The sequence below is a fragment of the Elephas maximus genome, chromosome 17 (genome assembly GCF_024166365.1).
Source record: "Elephas maximus indicus isolate mEleMax1 chromosome 17, mEleMax1 primary haplotype, whole genome shotgun sequence".
Classification (NCBI taxonomy): Eukaryota; Metazoa; Chordata; class Mammalia; order Proboscidea; family Elephantidae; genus Elephas; species Elephas maximus.
Genome location: NC_064835.1, coordinates 66,264,878 through 66,283,999, shown reverse-complemented (window position 1 = coordinate 66,283,999; position 19,122 = coordinate 66,264,878). Strand labels below are relative to the sequence as shown.

The window sequence follows — 19,122 nt, the reverse complement described above, 5'->3', positions numbered from 1 at the left end:
TTCAAAAGAAGGCTCTGGCATCTCCTTTAATAAGAGACACCCATTTTTCTGGAATGGTACATATGCAGGCTTTGCTGGAATTAGGCAGCTGGCCTAGGGAGGTTACCTCTACCAGAGTCTTCTGACCGTATGATAAAAGATTTTTTGTATGCTCTGTGGGGAGGACTCAGCAGGCTAACCTAAGCGGTTATTTTCACTTAGTCTAACAGTGTTTCAGTGGCATCTGACCTGGCATGAGAAACCATTCCAGTCAGGTCTCTTCCAGAATATTCTAATTGTTTGCAGATCCTTATAGTTGCTTCTCTTGAGTTGTGGTTTATTTGAATGGCCAAGCTCCTTGTATTGGAACAGGTGTGGGGGCCTGACTTTTGCATTATGTCTGAGTTGTGATATGCATTGCACCACTCTTACTGCTACTGAACTCCCTTGACCACATTCATATTTCACTCTAGGATTTCGTAAGAGGAATCCACGTTGCTTTGTTGCCACATAGGGCTAAGAGCATGGTCTGGTTATTACGAAGGAGGGATGTAGAGATCAGCGTGCAGATTTGGTCTATGTCAGATTTGTACCACTAGGATCTCTCCTGCACTGAATCTCTTGGATAAATGGCATCTGCCCTTGGAAGAACCTGGAGAAGAGGCATGTGCTAGTTATTCAGCTGGTTTCCACTCCCGTACTTGGAGCACTGGTGGTACTCTGACTTTTTGTCATAGACATTAATAGTTAAGCGGTGAGATAATTCAGCAAGTACTAATTATGATATATGTACGTATGTATACACTTACCTACATTATATATAAAATACACATATAAATATGTGTATAGGCTCTGGAAAGAAAACATTAATAAGGCATCCATATGTATTTCTTACTTTTAATAAGAAGAGATCTTATACCTTCAAAATGTAGCCACCATGAATTGCTACGTATGCATTCATTATTTGAATGACGTATCTTCTTTTTTTATCATCCCACAGATAGTATATATTACTACCTTTGTATTTTCTACAAAGATTAAGAGCACAATTATGAGAAATCTTCAAAACCTTTCAGGGATCCAATTAAGTTGGTAATAATGATCCATTTGGCAATTGAATATAAAGGGATCTTTGTAGAAAAAGGAAGAGAGTACTCATTTTTCTCAAAGCATGACTTGCTGTATTCACCTGGACTTTTTTGTTTAACCCAGTAAAGCTTTGTTCTCAACCCCGAATCTGGAGAAGGCTAGGATCTTTTGCAACCCATAAACGTTTTTAGGGAATAATTTTAGACCCTTAATAAGATTTGGGTTTTTTTTTTTTTTTTACTGTGTATTAAATACCCCTTTTACAAACCTCATACATACCTATATCTGAAATTATTTTTATTATATACTTCTTTCATTGTCCCGTTATCTTATAGGAGTTTTTAGGCTACTTAATTGGCTAAGTCTGTGTACAAAGGTAGGAGATAAGATTAAAGCCTCAGAGTTGAATAGACTACTCTTTATGTGACTCCCTCCTCCCAACCTTTGGTTAATAATCTGAGGCCCGATTTTAATGAAAAACTAGTACTCAGTGAGGTCTAGTGAATCATGTCCTTCAAGTAGAGTTTTCCTCAAAGTGGAGGGACACAAATTACCAAAGATATCAGATTCTACTTTTAAACCAGTATCTACAGGTGCATTATTATTTCTAGGCCCCAGTGGGTTAACAAAAAATGGAAGAATTGGTTCCTTCCATTTTTTAGTAATGAAAGAAATAAAACAGTTACTTCGATACATAGGCAGTCGTCAGTGAGTGAATGAATGAATACATGAATGTGATCTATTTGGAAAAGAAAAAAAAATTATGGTAGGCATGAAAACTTGACAAGCTTTGTGGAAAAGTCAAGTGAAAGATGTTTGTGGATGAGGGAAAAGGAAGAACATGTCTGGTGGAGGGCAAAGGGGAGCCCGTTCTAGAACTTGAGGCAGGAGCTGATGTTTGTCATGGTTGGAAGATGGCTCAGAAAAATCATTCTGCAATACATTGTTTACACATTTGATCACTCCTACTGATTTTTAAGCACCTCAAAGACTCAATCTTACCCAACTTTATATCCCCAGCACCTAGGAAAATAGCAGTGCTTAGTAATCCTTTGAGAAGTGCTAGTGGACGAAATGAATGAAACGTTTCAAGATTTCCACCTATGAACCTAATTACATAGCTGCCCTCTTTACTAGCTGCCATCCTGTACATTCTGCCTGCAGGGTGTCCTTGCCTTGTAAGTTTTGGGTCATACACTTTACTTTGAAAGTCTGAAGGAAAAAGTAACTTCAGCTACACCTTCAATAAAGAAAAGTAACCTCCAATAACGGAGCCTTCCTCAAAACACACATATGCACGCACGCACGCACACACACACACGTGCATGCCTGGTGTGATAATCCCTCCTGGTCTTAACTGCATCCAAGTCAGGAAGAACTCAAGGTTGTAAATTTAGTAAATTAGTAAATTTAGAAGCTACTTGCAGCAGGTAGCATGGTCTACTTGTAATCTCATTCTTCTATCACACCTGTTCCCCACTTTACAACTCCGTCAGCCTGGGAGTGAGCACGGATAGAATTAAGGGAGCTTGAGTCTGGAGGCAGAAATAAGAGCTTCATTCAGAGTTGTTCAAGGGCATTGTGGTTGACCCAGGTGCCTTCTGCCAGTGCCAAAGCTTGGTAGGGGATAATGCCTCAAACAGCCCAGAGCTGTCTTCCTTAATGACTTCCTTCACCTGGATGTTTAGTTTTCCATAATTCATGTTTGCCAAGAACTAAGCAAAAGTAACAACAGAACTATGTGGTATCTAAATGTATTTTATATTTAAATCTTTAATCAATTTGGACTTCATTTTGACGTTAACCTCCCCACTCCCCTGCCATTTTCAGAATAATCCATTCTTTCCCCAAGGGTTTGCAGTGTTATCTTTTGTTATATGCTAAATTTTTATCTATTCTGAGGTTTGTTTCTGGGGATTTTAATTCTGTTTACCTGATATTTCTGTTTTCCTGTACTAGTACTACACCGTTTTTAATGATTAAAGCTTTATAATACAATGTAATGTCTGTTACAATACGTGCTTCTTCATTATTCTTCTTTTTCAAAAATTTTGGTAGTGCCTCACACATTTATTCTTCTAAGTGAATTTTAGACCAATTTTCCAACATTAAAAAGAATATTATTGACAGGTTTTTTTTTTTGAAATATATTAAATTTATAGACAGTCTTGGGGACTCATTTTTTTACTTTGAGGGTTCATGTACAGAAATGTGTTATTTCTTTCCATTTATCCAGGTTTTCTTATGTCTTTCTGTAAAGTTCTATAGTTTCTTTCCATAGATCTTTCTCTAAATATATGATACTGTTTCTTGCTATTGTACTTGAGATATTTTAAGTTCTCTGGATCCAGAGATGTATTTGGATTTCCAAGGTCAATGTATGATTCTGTTCCTGTTTTATTTTCCTTTGGCCATCACGGGAGAGATGTAAGAGAGGCCCGGGCACACTACAGAACACTTGCCTCTGGAGCAGGTGGAAGTGAGGCACCTTGGAATTCCTACCTTGGAATTCCCTCGACCTCTCCTTCTCCTTCTACATGATGCGGGTGGCCACCAAGGAATTTGTTCTTTTGCACACATTAGCTTTGTAAAATGCTTGCTAATTTCTTGAAATGTGAAAAATAGGACCGTTAGCATGAACAAGGTCTGTGTTTCCATGGAAAATGGATTCAATTTTGCATCAACTCTTTTAATGTCAAAAGATGTCTGTTTTCTTTATAGAAGAGGTTAGAAAACTGGATTTTACCCGAGAGCCTCTATTTGCCTAGTGAGATACTTTTAAGTTGCCTATCGATTTTAAAAGGAGTATTACAGTGCTATAATTATCTGTGTTTGCTCACGGTAATTATCCCTTTGCAGAGGAAGCTAGATTGAAAGAATTGATTGCTCCCATACATGGAGCACTCTGTGTCTCTCAGAGCCTGGGCCAGGGGCTCCCATGCGTTGTTTCTGTTGACGCTCACACCAGCCTGCCCAGATGGGCTTTGTCCTCCGCACTCTCCTGATGAAACTGGTGCTGCACGCAGTTAAGTAGTTTGCCTGAGGTCACACGGGAGCAAGTGGCAAAGCCAGGATTCCAAACCTTTCCTCTTAATCACTACACTAGTATTTTGTGGTATGGCGAGTGAGAGATTCAGACCATAAAAGAAAATGAAAAATAAATTTTGGGATACTTAAAAAAACTTATTGAAGGAAGGCTATAGTTGTATCTGAATCGGTTATCACTGTGTATAGGCAGGAGCTCTGGTGGCGAGAGTCACCAGAGTCATCAGTCCAAATCCACCAGCCACTGTTTGTAAACCCTGTGGGGCAGTTCTACTCTGCCCTATAGGGTTGCTATGAGTTGGAATCGACTCAATGGCAACGGGTTTTTGGTTTATGTATAGGCCACAATTGATTCTGAGCTTTACTGATTATAGCTTGATCAAAGATTGGTTTCTTTATGCTACTCAAGACCAAAAGTATATCAGTCTATTCAGTATAATTAAAGTAATCTTTCTGAAAGAGTCAGCAAGTGAAGTTTGTCAAAGTTCAAGACGTAAGTCCAAAACAGTATATAATTATCTGCTTGCTGTTGATTCCGACTCATGGCAACCCCATGTGTGCAGAATAGAACTGTTCCACAGGGTTTTTAAGGCTGTGATCTTTCCAAAGCAGATCACCAGGACTGTCTTCCTAGGTGCCTCTAGGTGGGTTTGAACCACCAGCCTTTCATCTAGTGGCTGAGCACTTAACTTTTTGCTCATCCAGGGATCAGTACAAAAGGAAGAGGCAGTCAGAGGCAGGAGGGAGCCAGGACTTGGCACAACCCTTTTCTGCTGTGTGTAGGGGACTGGAAGGCAGCTCTTGGTAACAGAGGAAAGACTGTGAAGAAGATGTGGTGGGAGGAGATCCAAGCAGGCATCAGACTGAGCTATCAGGTGGCTTCCTGCTGAGGAAACTTGGCCTAATGTGGCAAAATCCCTGCTAGTTCCCCAGAGGAAGTTTGGGCTGGCTCAAAATGGGACTCTAGGCCCCTTCTAAAGGACCGGAGTCCTTAGCAGGCTAATAGTCAGGACTGAGGAGGAGAGCAAAGGAAGTGCTTGTTCTGTTTCAGATCTGGGAGCAACATGGGTGCTCAGGGCTAGGTAAAGGATCCAGATCCCATAGTGGGGGGTGAGGGGGTGAGGTTGGGGGGTGGTGTGGTGTGTGTATCCATCTCAGGATTGTGGATCCTTGGTGGAAGCTATTACAGATGTTACAGAGGAACCTGTTTGCCTCTTTATCTGGTTCAGAGATTGAATTTCACTACTGTATGGTGGAATTGAACCTGTTTAATACACTTCATCCCTCTGTTGTGGTTGGCCCAGGCACATGCATGGGGATGTATCTGCAGGAGGGAAGGGTGTCAGGTGGGCAGGGCAGCCAGCAGGCTGGAGCAGCGAAGCCCTGGGGAAGGCCAGACAGGCACACCAAAGGCAGAACCGGGAATGGACATGTTATTTCCCTCACTTTGAATTGGTCAGATGGTCTGTTTCTAGTTTCACAACTGGAAGTGCTCTTTGGAAACCCACATTTGGGTAATGAAAGTTGTGCTTTCTGGACTGGACTCCTTGTGAAACAAGAAATGACGATGCATAGAAAGATGACTTTATTATTACACCTTTATCAGTAGACAAACTTCCTAAAAAATTTACATTCTCATATCTGTATATAAACCCACTTCAGAAAAGGCCTAATTTGACACTGTTCTGAATCATGCAGTCTTTGCAAATAGCAAGCAGGCCGAACATGTTTAAATCTAATTTAAATTTTTTGAAATTTTTTCCTAATTTGAAAATTATTCTATAAACTCCATAGTGAGAAATAAGTTAGAGAGCTGTATAAGTGACTAGTTGTATTTCCTCATGGTGTTTCTGATAACACAGTCTATTTTCATGGTTCTTTTTGAAGAAGGTTATTATCCAAGATAAGCAAGCACATTTTACACACAGGTTGTGTTTTGTTTTGTTTTTTCCATGCTGTAGTGGGAGGAGCAAACTTCTATTGTGAGTTTTTGCTTGTGGACAAGTTTTCAGAGCAAGTAGCAGTCTTTTAAAAGAGTAAGGCATTTGTACCATTAAACCTTCCTAGCTCAGAAATGAATGCTATACTCTTCCAGCTTGTCAAGGCTTAGAGGGCCCTTGAAAAGTGTAGGATAATTCATTCATGAGCCAAGCAAGGAAGGGGGCTCAGAAGGATGTCTAATGCATCAATTTATTAGACCTGCCTGGGGGAGCCTCTCCTATAGCTTTCTAAGCAGCTTTCTTCTTTTGGTCTGCTTTTCCAACTTTTGCTAAGACATTAAAATTCTTAAAAGGAAAAAAGGGCACACTAAGCTTTAAGGCATTGCAGTTGTCCACAGTTCAGCTGCAGGGTAGCCTCCTTGGCTCAGGGAAGTTCCACTCCAGGTAGTTGTGTGTGGGTAGTAAACATTCGTTGAAAACCCCAAGACCCTGCTAAAGATGCTAAGATGTAATAGAGATGGACTCTGTCCTCTACGAACTTAAAGTCTAATTGAATAGATGACATAATCCATTCAGCAAATATTTATTAAGCATTTGTATGTGCAAAGCACTGAGAACACAGTAATGATTAAGCTGCAGCCCCAGCTTTCTGAGGAGTTTGCAATGAATAGGTAACAAATACCAAACAATTCAAGCAGTATAGTATTCCATCCCAATGAATGGTATAAACAAATCGGTACTCAGAAAATGGGGGAATCATTCCTTAACTTTATATGGAAAGGGAAGAGGCCCTGGATAAGTAAAGCACTATTGAAGAAGAAGAATAAAGTAGGACTTGTACCACCTGACCTCAGAACCTACTACACAGCTACAATAGTCAAAACAGCCTGGTACTAGTACGACAGATACGTTGATCAGTCAAACAGAATTGAGAACCCAGATGTAAACCCATCCACCTACAGTCGCCTGATCTCCAACAAGGGCCCAAAGTCCATCAAATGAGGAAAAGATAGTCTTTTTAACGTACAGTGCTGGTAAAACTGAATATCTGTCTGCAAAAAGTTGAAACAGGACCCATACCTCACACCATACAGAAAATCTAATTCAAAATGGATCAAAGACCTCAACATAAAACCAAGAACTATAAAGATCATAGAAGAAAAAATAGGATTAATACTAGAGGCCCTAATACACAGCGTTAACAGGATACAACCCATAACTAACAACACACAAACTCCAGAAGATAAGCTAGATAACTGGGGTCTTCTAAAAATTAAACACTTACTCTCATCAAAAGACTTCGCTAAAAGAGTAAAAAGAGAACCTACGGACTGGGAAAAAAATTTTGGCTATTACAAATCTGACAAAGGTCTAATCTCTAAAATCTACAGGAAAATCTAACACCTCTACAACAAAAAACAAACAAGCAATCCAATTAAAAAATGGGCAAAGGAAATGAATAGCCACTTCACCAAAGAAGACATTCAAGCAGCTAAGAGACAATGAGGAAGTGCTTAAGATCACTAGCCATTCGAGAAATACAAATCAAAACCACCATGTTGAGATACCATCTCACGCTGGCATTAACCAGCACAAATGAAAATAACAAATGTTGAAGAGGCTGTGGGGAGATTGGAACTCTTATGCACTGCTGGTGGGAATACAAAATGGTACAACCATTTTAGAAAATGATATGGCACTTCCTTAGAAAACTAGAAATAGAAATACCGTATGATCCAGGAATCCCACTCCTAGGAATATATCCTAGAGAAATAAGAACTGTCACACGAATAGACATGCACACCCATGCTCACTGCAGCATTGTTCACAATAGCAAAAAGATGGAAACAACCTAGATGCCAGTCAACAGATGAATGGATAAATAAACTATGGTACATACACACAATGGAGTATTATGCAATGATAAAGAGCAAGGATGAATCTGCGAAACATCTCATAAAATGGATGAATCTGGAGAGCATTATGCTGAGTGAAATAAGTCAGTCACAAAAGGACAACTATCGTGTGAGACCATTACTGTAAAAACTCCTGAAAAGATTTACACACAAAAGGAAACAATCTTTGATGGTTACGAGGGAGGGGTGGGGTGGGGATGGAAAAACACTAAATAGACAATAGATAAGTGGTGACTTTGGTGAAGGGTAAGACAGTACACAATACTGGGGAAGGCAGCACAACTTGAACAGGGCAAGGTCATGGAAGCTCCATAGACACATCCAAACTCCCTGAGGGAAGGAATTGCTGGGCTGAGGGCTGTGGGGACCATGGTCTTAGGGAACATCTAGCTCAATTGGCATAAAATAGTTTTTAAAGAAAATGTTCTACATTCTACTTTGGTGAGTAGCGTCTGGGGTCTTAAAAGCCTGTGAGCAGCCAACTAAGATACTCCACTGGTCTCACCCCTTTAGGAGCAAGGGAGAATAAATAAAACTAAAAACACAAGGGAAAGATGAGTCCTTTAAAAGACTAGTGAACCACAACTACCACAGTCTCCACCAGACTGAGTCCAGTATAACTAGATGGTGCCCAGCTACCACCACTGACTGCTCTGACAGGGATCACAATAGAGGGTCCCGGACAGAGCTGGAGAAAAATGTAGAACAAAATTCTAACTCAAAAAATGACCATACTTACTGGCCTGACACAGACTAGAGAAACCCAGAGAGTATGGCCTTTTAGCTCAGTAATGAAGTCACTCCCGAGGTTCACCCTTCAGCCAAAGGTCAGACAGGCCCATAAAACAAAACAAGACTAAAGGGACACACCAGCCCAGGGGCGAGGACAAGAAGGCAGGAGGGGACAGGAAAGCTGGTAATAGGGAACCCAAGGTCAAGAAGGGAGAGTGTTGACATGTCATGGGGTTGTTAACCAGTGTCATAAAACAATATGTGTACTGTTTAATGAGAAGTTAGTTTGTTCTGTAAACCTTCATCTAAAGTGTAATTTTTAAAAATTCCATTAATAAAAGGAATAAAATCCTTACAAATACTTTTAAGAAAAAAAAAAAAAAAAAGAAGATGAAGAAATCACTACGGACTGGAATGACCTAAGAGGGCTTTAAGGAGATAGTCGGCTTAAGCAAAAACTCTGAATCTTGGCCATTTCTCATATTCATGGAATCTTCTAGGATTAGGTTCTAGCTTAAAGTTACGTAGAGTAAAGCCCAAACCAAAGTTTCAATGAAGTGTTAATCCATTTCTAAAAATTTAAGGAATCTTGTGCTCTGGTCAAGTTTGTCACTAAAGGCTCCCTCTTCAGTAAGTCAAGTGGCTCCCCTCACCGAGCCTTTCCCCCCTCCCTCTGTTCCATCTCAATGTTCCGCTGGTCTCCGAGACCAAGATGCAGTTACCCCCGGCTGTTCAGTGTGCTTGTTAGTATAGCAATGCCAGTGACATACTTTTTCCTTTTTTTTTTTTAAGTATTTAACTTTTTGAATAGTAGTAGGTTTACATGGTTGAAAAACCAAAAAGTATAAAAAATTATTCAGTAAAAATGCTTCCTTTTTTTTTTTTTTTTTTTGTCCTGGACTGATTCCTGCCTTCTCCCTACCCAACCACTGTTATTAGTTTGTTATGTACCATTCCAGAGTTTCCGTATGCACATACAGGAAAACATGCATAGAGATTCTTATTTCCCCTACATGTTTATGCACACAATAGCATGATGTGCACACAGTTTGCTATTTTGCTTTCTTCTCTTAACAATATGTCTGGGAGACCTTTCCTAACTGTACATAGAGCAGGTCTACATTTCTTTTTTGATATTTTTGATAGCTGCATAGCACTCCATGGTATGGATGTACCATAATTTATTTAACCATTCCCTACCAATAGTCATTTGGTTGTTTCAATCTTTGCTATTTTAGCTAATGCTGTAACAAATAACCATACACATATGTGATTCCCATGTTCAGATACTATATACAACAATGATAATAGTTACAGTGATTTAGTGGTTCTGGATGGGGAAAGAGAAGTATGTGTTAAAAGCATTCTCACCCTGGCAGGTCATTATTTTCTGAATTTGGATGTTCTATGGGTCACATCATAACCCAGAAACCTGGAGGTAACCTAATAAATGTGCCGGTAATGGCAGATATTAGTTCCTGTGTTAGACACCTGTATTATGATTAGACTTAACATTATAAAACCTTGGATTTCACTTCTCATTGGCTTATACCAGAGTTGTCGGTTTCGAAAGATGTTTATTTGGCAAGAGGTCTTTGGTGGCACTTGCCATCACTGGACTTGAGCAACTTCATAGTCTCTTAGAACTTGTTCTTCCTGGGCTGCCTTCCAGCCCGCTGTGAAATTCTCAAATGCTACTGATTTTGTTTTTTGTAGACGGGCCCACCTTCGCTTGTGCCTAGAGAAGTTGAAGGGGCTGGTACCGCTTGGACCGGAATCAAATCGACACACTACATTGAGTTTATTAACAAAAGCCAAATTGCACATAAAGGTAAGTGCATCCTTGGGATGCCTTTCTATCTTTACCTGTCCAGGAAGGGTTTGTCTGTTGTTAGGAAGGACAGCAAATGCACGTCTCCAGGACAGACCTCTCCTCTGAGCTCCTCCAACCTGCCTTTTAGACAAATCACCCATTGACCCATTGCCGTCAAGTCAGTTCTGACTCATAGTGACCCTACAGGACAGAGTAGAACTGCCCCATAGGGTTTCCAAGGAGCGGCTGGTGGATTCCCACTGCCAGCCTTTTGGTTAGCAGCTAAGCCCTTAACCACTGTGCCACCAGGACTCACAGATGAATCACAGGCACCTCAAAATCAGCATGTCCAAAACCCCACTGATTCTTGCTCACCTGCAAGCACCAGGAGTTAAATGGTCCCATCCAACTGCCCATCCAGTTGTACAGCCAGAATCTCAGGAGTCACCTGTGACCGCTCCTGGTCTTTCGCCCTCTGTATCTAAGCCATCTCCAAGACCTAAGTATTTCACAAACTGCCTACTTCCATCTTTACCCCATTACCATCTACACAGCACTCCTGAGAGATCACCCTGTATCCCTCTGGCCCCCTTCCAATATTCTTTCCATGCTTCCCTAGAACAATCCTTTCAAAGCTCAAATCAACATGTCCTCCTACTTAATACCCTTCTGTGGCTCAGGACAAGCTCTGTGACCAGGCCTGCCCAAGGCTCTGCCTGGCCTGGCCCTCAGCTACCTCCACAGTGTCATCACGCACCAGATGCTCCCCTTGCTTTCTCTGCTCCTGCCCTTCGTCCAGTCACTTGCATTTGTCACATTCTCTCTTAACACCGGGCTTTGTACATATTGCTCCCTTGGCTTGGTGTGCTTTTCCCTCTCTTCTTCACCTAGTTAACATCTACTCATCCTCCAGATCTCTGTGCAAGTAGCACTAGCTCAGGGAAGCTTTCCCTGCCTTCCTGACTAGGTCACCTTCTTCCAGCAACAGATGGTCCTAACATTGGCTATCTCCCTCTCAGCACTTATCACAGTTGAAATCTGAACATGGTTTGGTGACTGGTTGTCTCCATCATTAGACTGTAGACACTGTCAGGGAAGGGCCTGGGTCTTTGTGCACATCTTTTATCCTCAGTACCTCACAGGGTGTCTGGCACAGACTTGGGCCTCAAATGGGTCGCTTGAGTAGCAAAGAGTAAGTATATTCAAAGTCCTGAGAGCTGCAACCAAAGCCACTGTGTAGAATGTTTACATAGTCATATCTTGGCAGGACAAATACCGGTTTAATTATGGTTAGTAGCCGACATACATGATAATTCTGGGGAAAAAGAACCTCTGTGTAAAGCAAAACAACCACAATTAAACAATCTTCTTAATTATCTGAAGAATATGAGAAGCAGGGGACAGATTTGTAAAAACATGTGCTCTGTGAAAATGTGCTTTCTAAGCTCTTATGTTGGACAATTTGGAATCACAACTTGAAAAGGAACTATTATTTCCTGCTAACAAACAGAAGTTAATTGAGATTTGGCATGACACCAAAAAGTGCTGATGTACTTGAACGAAAGTCATTTTAAATGGAAGTGTCTTTCTTAAGCTCCCATCACATGCAGGTTTCTTATTCAGTGATTAGGTTCTGAGGGTATCACTGCAGACAAGGGGGGCCAGGTCTGGACTCCTGCCTGCAGTCTCTTTGGTATCAAAACTGAGGGGGTCCCAGAACACCAGAGTGTCAGAGCACACCCCCAGGGTCCTGTGATGAAACAAGTACCCACAGTGTTTGATGCTGAAGAAGCTAGATGAAACCAAGGCTCACTGGCCAGCAAACCTCCTGTCTCTGACAGGAGCTCGGTGAGTGACACACCCCATGGCTCCTGAGGAAAGCTGGCATAGTTCCTTGCTAGAGAGGAAGATACAGGGGTATTGCTGATTTATAAGTCCATCTGTGGGCTCCAACAACTACCTCTTTGACTTGCAGAAACTTGAAGATTGTGACAGAAAAGCCATTCACCAAATAGACCAGCTTCAGCGAGAGCAGCGGCACCTGAAAAGGCAGCTGGAGAAGCTGGGCATTGAGAGGATACGGATGGACAGCATCGGCTCCACGGTCTCCTCAGAGCGCTCAGACTCCGACAGGGGTAAGACCTCTGCCTGCATCCTGCACCAGCCTCCTTCCCTTGGCTCCTCCCTCTCCCACCTGCCACAGCTTCTCACAGGAGGCAGACCATACAAGGAAACAAGAAATTGCTTGTGATTTAGAAAATTTGAGTAGTGGGATATCCAGGAATGAGTCCCTCTTTCCTGTGCTCAGGGTTGTTGTTGTTGTTGTTAGGTGCTGTCGAGTCGGTTCTGACTCATAGTGATCCTATGACAACAGAAGAAACAGTGCCCAGTCCTGAGCCATCCTTACAATCATTGTTATGCTTGAGCTTATTGTTGCAGCCACTGTGTCAACAATCCACCTTGTTGAGGGTCTTCTTCTTTTCCGCTGACCCTGTACTTTGCCAAGTATGATGTCCTTTTCCAGGGACTGATCCCTCCTGACAACATGTCCAAAGTATGTGAAACGTAGTCTTACCATTCTTGCTTCTGAGGAGCATTCTGTTTGTACTTCTTCTAAGACAGATTTGTTCGTTCTTTTGGCAGTCCATGGTATATTCAATGTTCTTCGCGAACGCCACAATTCAAAGGCGTCAGTTCTTCTTCAGTCTTCCTTATTCATTGTCCAGCTTTCACGTGCATATGATGTGACTGAAAATACCATGGCTTGGGTCAGGCTCACCTTAGTCTTCAAGGTGACGTCTTTGTTCTTCAACACTTTGAAGAGGTCCTTTGCAGCAGATTTACCCAGTGCAACACATCTTTTGATTTCTTGACTGCTGCTTCCATGGCTGTTGATTGTGGATCCAAGTAAAATGAAATCCTTGACAACTTCAATCTTTTCTCTGTTTATCATGATGTTGCTCATTGGTCCAGTTGTGAGGATTTTTGTTTTCTTTATGTTGAGGTGCAATCCATACTGAAGGCTGTGGTCTTTGATCTTCATTAGTAAGTGCTTCAAGTCCTTTTCACTTTCAGCAAGCAAGGTTGTGTCATCTGCATAATGCAGGTTGTTAATGAGTCTTCCTCCAATTCTGATGCCCCATTCTTCTTCATGTAGTCCAGCTTCTCATATTATTTGTTCAAGCATACAGGTTGAATAGGTATGGTGAAAGAACACAATCCTGACACACACCTTTCCTGACTTTAAACCAATCAGTATCCCCTTGTTCTGTCCGAATAACTGCCTCTTGATCTCTGTAAAGGTTCCTCATGAGCACAATTAAGTGTTCTGGAATTCCCATTCTTCGCAGTGTTATCCATAGTTTGTTATGGCCCACACAGTCGAATGCCTTTGCATAGTCAATAAAAGACAGGTAAACATCCTTCTGGTATTCTCTGCTTTCAGCCAGGATCCATCTGACATCAGCAGTGATATCCCTGGTTCCACGTCCTCTTCTGAAACCAGCCTGAATTTCTGGCAGTTCCCTGTTGATGTACTGCTGCAGCCGTTTTTGAATGATCTTCAGCAAAATTTTGCTTGCATGTGACATTACCCTATGCTCAGGGTAATAGCATCCAAAGAGGAGTTCCATTTGTGTTGGCTTGAGTTTCAGCCTTCGTCTTCTGGCCAGCTGGAGCTGGAAGCAGCCTAAGAAGGCCTTCACCAATTTCTCTCTTTCTTGTCCTCCCCACAGAAGAAATCGATGTTGACGTTGAAAGCACAGACTATCTCACCGGGGACCTGGACTGGAGCAGCAGCAGCGTGAGTGATTCTGATGAGCGGGGCAGCATGCAGAGCCTGGGCAGTGATGAGGGCTACTCCAGCTCCAGCATCAAGAGAATAAAGCTCCAGGACGATCACAAGACGTGTCTCGGTCTATAAGAGATGGTGGTTGCTGTGGCTGCCTCCTTGATGGTTCTCCCTGTCGGATCTTATTAGGTAGTGTATTGGACCTTCCCACAATCCCCTTGCACATCAGTTTCAGTGTACCACCTTTACCAAAACCTGCTTCGTAAAAGGTCTGAAGGAAGTGCTTAGGATTGTGGGTTTCTGAATGCATCCACTAGCTTCACCTTCTCTCCGTAAAAATTCGTCTCTGAGAGACTGTACATTCCAATCAATTTGAAGCACCCAAGAGTTCTTAGACCGAATAACCAACCGTCACATCTCAACCATTTCCCCTCTTCTTTCCTGCCCTCATCTAGTCCACCAGACCTTTCTTAAAGTTTTCTGGCTTACTGTGTGACTTGCCTAGCAAAAATGTCCGAGTGTGTCTTGTGTTTAGGAAACTTGAAGGAAACAAACTTTTAAAGTTGAGATCCTGATCTCAGAACTCCAAAGTCAGCTTTGAAAGCAGCATTGAAGAGCACTTAACCGTGGCCCTGACCCCAGTGAGGAGCCAGGAATACCTCCAGAAAACAGACCCTTCACACACAGCCCCGGCTCATTCCCCAACCTGTGCGTGGAGGGGAGCAGTATTTCTCACTTCGGGTGGACATCTTGATAGCATGTCTTTAGGGTTGCACAGCTTATACGAGTTCTAATATTGTTCATTCTCGCAAACAAAACGGTACAATCTATTTTTGTACAATGTTCTTGGCACCTTGCTGTGGACTGCTATCCCAAGACACATTTTCCCCTCAAAGTTTGTTGATGCTACTTGTCTCTGGAACTTTTTTTTTTTTTTCCTACCTCAGAGATAAATGAGATCTCCATTTTCCACTTAACGCAAAGTGATTATGCCTCTTTTCCCCGCCCCCAAATGAGTGACATTCGGTCCAATTCTAATGTCTTTCCTGTTTAACTTGCAGCAATAACTGAGCTTAGGCACTAGCTGAGCTAGTGTCCCTCATGGGTGAAAGGAACAGTCCACATTTTTACTCTCTGTGTTGCAGTGAACAGGGGAGGATGGTACAGTGTTACTAGAATCCTCTCCTTGTTGATCATTTTTGGACATACCCAGAAACTTCTTCATGGAGGCTTTTGGGTTCATAGTTTAACAGGCTGATTTTTCTTTTGGTTATGATTTCTCCCTTCAGTGGTCTCCCACTTTGTAGCATTTTTATTTAAGCTAAAACAGAGCACATGTATATGTACATAAGACACGTGAAATCTATAAATACTATTTATTCATTTTATATAAACTAATGTAATGGAAAATAAATTCTTACGACTTTGTGCTTTTATAGACGTTCTAGAAACTTTGTATGTAGGTATCTACAAAATTGTTTCATCCCCCCTTAACTATTTTTGCATTCGTACTTTTGAGGTCTTGATGTTTTCAGCCTCTGGCTAATCTTTTTCACTGAATTTGGACCATTTGTAAAATCTGCGACACTGAAACAGCGTGTGTCACAAAGCGATTGGAACATTCCTGAAATCCACAGACTTACCGCAGTCTAAGGGCTCGACAGCTGACTCGGTAGTGGGCAGCCTCCGTGTGCTCCCCTGCTGGTCCGCACACATCACAGCCTTGCACCTCACCCAGCGCCTCGACCTCCTAGGCCTCTAAAGCGAAAGTTCAAGCTCCTTCTGTAGATGAGGAGCAATCTAAACAAAACCAGGTTACTTTTTTTTTTTTTAATGATTCTTCAATACGTTTTAAAATTTTTTAATTGGAAGTCGTGGATTCCTAACTGATTCCGAAGTCATCTGTATTCTTCTGTTTTCATTTCAGCTTTGGGTGGGTGGGGGGAGGGGCAGGTGAGAAAAAAAGGATTTTTTTTTTTTATTGCTGGAATCTTTTCCAATTACCAGCTGAAGATTTGCACTGAAATACAACTTGTATGCCTTTTGCATTTTTGAAGCCTGCTTCCTGAATTTAAGCAGAGTGATAGTGTTCAAAGAGCCAGCTCAGCCTGTAACATGTTTGAAAAAAGACATACCTGCACTTTGAGGTCCCTTTCGAATGCCATTCGCCAGACCTCTCAAGCATTTTGTTTAATTGCTACATTCAAGCGCCTCACAAGTCCATGGGCATGGATGCCGTACGGTATCGAGAACTCAAGACTTTGGGAAAAGCGTGTGGGCTTGCATCAGGGGAGGGAAGGGAACAAAATTTGTGTACCTGTTTGTTTAATTTAGAAATAAGGCATCTGAGATATGCCATTATTTTCTGTGTTTTAATTGTTGTGCCTTTGAGTTAAACTGCATTTTTGTCTTTTGGTTGAAATATGAAATGTACTGTCCCAATATAAAACAGTAATTATTTGACCTCTGCACTGTTTGTCTGATCCTTTTCAATTTGATTGCATATAAATGTGGGACATAAGAGATCTCTATATTTTTAATACACTTGTGATAAACTGACACCAGGGTTAGACAGTTGCTTTCAAAGCTTGAGGTAGCCCACATCAGCATTCAAGGCAGGCTTCTCTAACCAAAACTGTAACCTTCAGGACCAGCAGACTCAGCCCAAGGCAGCTAATCCCCTTTCCTTAGTGGCAGCTCAGCAGCCCGGATTTGCCAAGCTGTCCCCTCTCATTCACTGATGCACCAGCCTTGACTGTTAAGAGCTATACAGTTTTGTTTTTTAACAAAATGAAAAACCTTTCTATGAGGGTTACTGGGGGGAGGGGATGGGGATGGGCAAAGATACAAACCCCAGCCTTTAAGACTTTGACAATTGTACGTAAATGTAGATGTGTATAAATGTAGGCACGTGCATATTTTTTTGTGAAAGTTGATTTTAAAATAACTAAAAAGAAATCTGAACGGCACTCCTATTGAAACCATTGCAATGCAAATGGGAAAATAGAATCCATAGTCCAATTTAATTTCATGTCATGAGAAGGTATATATGTGAGCTGCTTCTCTTCACATCCCAGAAGACAGAGCCTTCCATCCCGTGTTGGCTTTGAACGCCGGGCTAGCGCCCAGGATATTCTTATTTTGGTTTTCTTTTGCTAAGCAGAGATCTTGATTCTTCAAGGTGCTAATAGCTACTGCTGGCTCCTGTCTCTAGGCACAGATCTGGTGCTAGTTCAGTAATTCAAAGAGCATGCGATTTTTGAGCAGAACTCAGATTTTCTCCGCTAATCCAAAACCAAAATCATTTCACCGTCAATTCAGAATTGAGCATTACATAGGCCCTGATCCTGCAATTGAGCACACAAGTATTGCTGTGTTGTTTTTTAAGGTGGGCATTTTCCTTTAACCTTCACTTTTTTCAAATGAAACCAAGGGTCCAGACCTGGGTTTCCAATGGGCCTCTCTTCCCATCTCTGAAGTGGCCAAGAGCAAATCCTGGGCCCCATAAACTAAGGAGAATTACCATGCTCATCATAACCATGTAGCAGTATCTCAGGGCTTTTTTCCTTCTTGCCTCTCCTATATACACACATTTAGGTTTTTATGCCATACTGTATTGGTAAAAATTCTACTTGCGTTGTGCTTTATAATCTATTTATTCCCCTGAATCTGAGTCTTTTCTATGCTTATTTCCACAAGTTTCTTTGTCTTCCCTCTTTACCTTCCCTGTGTGTTGAACACCAGGTGGTAAAAGGCTAAGAGGCAATTTCCTGCATGCCAGTCTATTATTTTTCCGCGTCTAACTATGCAGCATGTTTAGGTAGCTGGCTACTCCTGATTTAAAAATCCTTCCTGGGAGAAGGCGACCCAGAGACGCTTTTAGATGAGGTAATTTTTTCTCATTCTGTGTGATCGGATCTCTGTAGACCATAGGATGTTTTGTTTTCAAAGATACCAGGGAAGGTACAATAATGCGGTTTTTCGTGGTTCTTTCATTATCAATATTTATGACATGGGTGATTTTCTTATACTGTATTCTTCCCAGAGAAGAAATAATTGACCAGCACTGCTAGATTACATTGTTGGATGGCTGAAGAAATCGAGGATCTTTGTCTTCTGAAAATCATAAAATGAGAATTAGGAAGGCACCCAATTCTAAGATACATCCAGACTTTTTATTTTGGTTTTTTTATTTGACTGGGGGCTGGGAGGGTTCTTTCTTTTAGCTTTTTCCCAAGAACCAAACTTGCCTTTACCCCATGTCCCTAGAATTGGTGCTTTTTGAACATGACTGTCAACCGTCCATTTAGGGGAGTGGGGGGCAGCTTCCTAATGGTGAACACAGCCTAAATGGGAGCAGCAGATGAGAGGGTATGAAGTTCGGTTTCCAGATGTTTATTTCTTTATGTAAATACTCCGCCATTGTAAATCCTGAGTCAAGACCATAGAGAATGGTGCTTTTTGCTACAGTTAGCAGATGCATTTTTAGCAATGACATGTTTTCGAGAACCTTTGCTGTGTATATGTAAACTTCTGTATTGTTCAACCGTTAACAAATAATAAATTATTTCATTATGAAAGAAATTTTGTTTTCCTGAGGCTTTGTACCCCTAGTTTAACCTGTCATGGGCTTTACTTATACAGAGCTGAATTCATTGAGTTTCTTTTTCCATTTCATGGAAAAGCCACTGGCCAAAGGTTTCCAGCCCTTGGAGTCTATGACATAGAACGTTGAGCCCATTTGTTGGTCAGCATGAGTACCATCCTCACCAGAGCCTTGTCACCACACAGGCCCATTTCACGTGCTCATTCACAGCT

The 19,122-nt window shown here is 41.6% G+C and overlaps 1 protein-coding gene across 1 annotated transcript in view; it reads left to right on the top strand.

Annotated features, from left to right (window-relative positions):
* MXD1 (MAX dimerization protein 1) overlaps positions 1 to 18,888 on the top strand; it is a 29,983-nt gene extending 11,095 nt beyond the window's left edge. The window contains exons 4-6 of the mRNA XM_049856681.1: positions 10,418 to 10,532; positions 12,490 to 12,649; positions 14,249 to 18,888. Of these exons, the coding sequence (XP_049712638.1) occupies positions 10,418 to 10,532; positions 12,490 to 12,649; positions 14,249 to 14,436 (463 nt within the window). The 3' untranslated portion in view covers positions 14,437 to 18,888. The remainder of the gene's footprint in view (positions 1 to 10,417; positions 10,533 to 12,489; positions 12,650 to 14,248) is intronic.
* Positions 18,889 to 19,122: the final 234 nt, after the last annotated feature.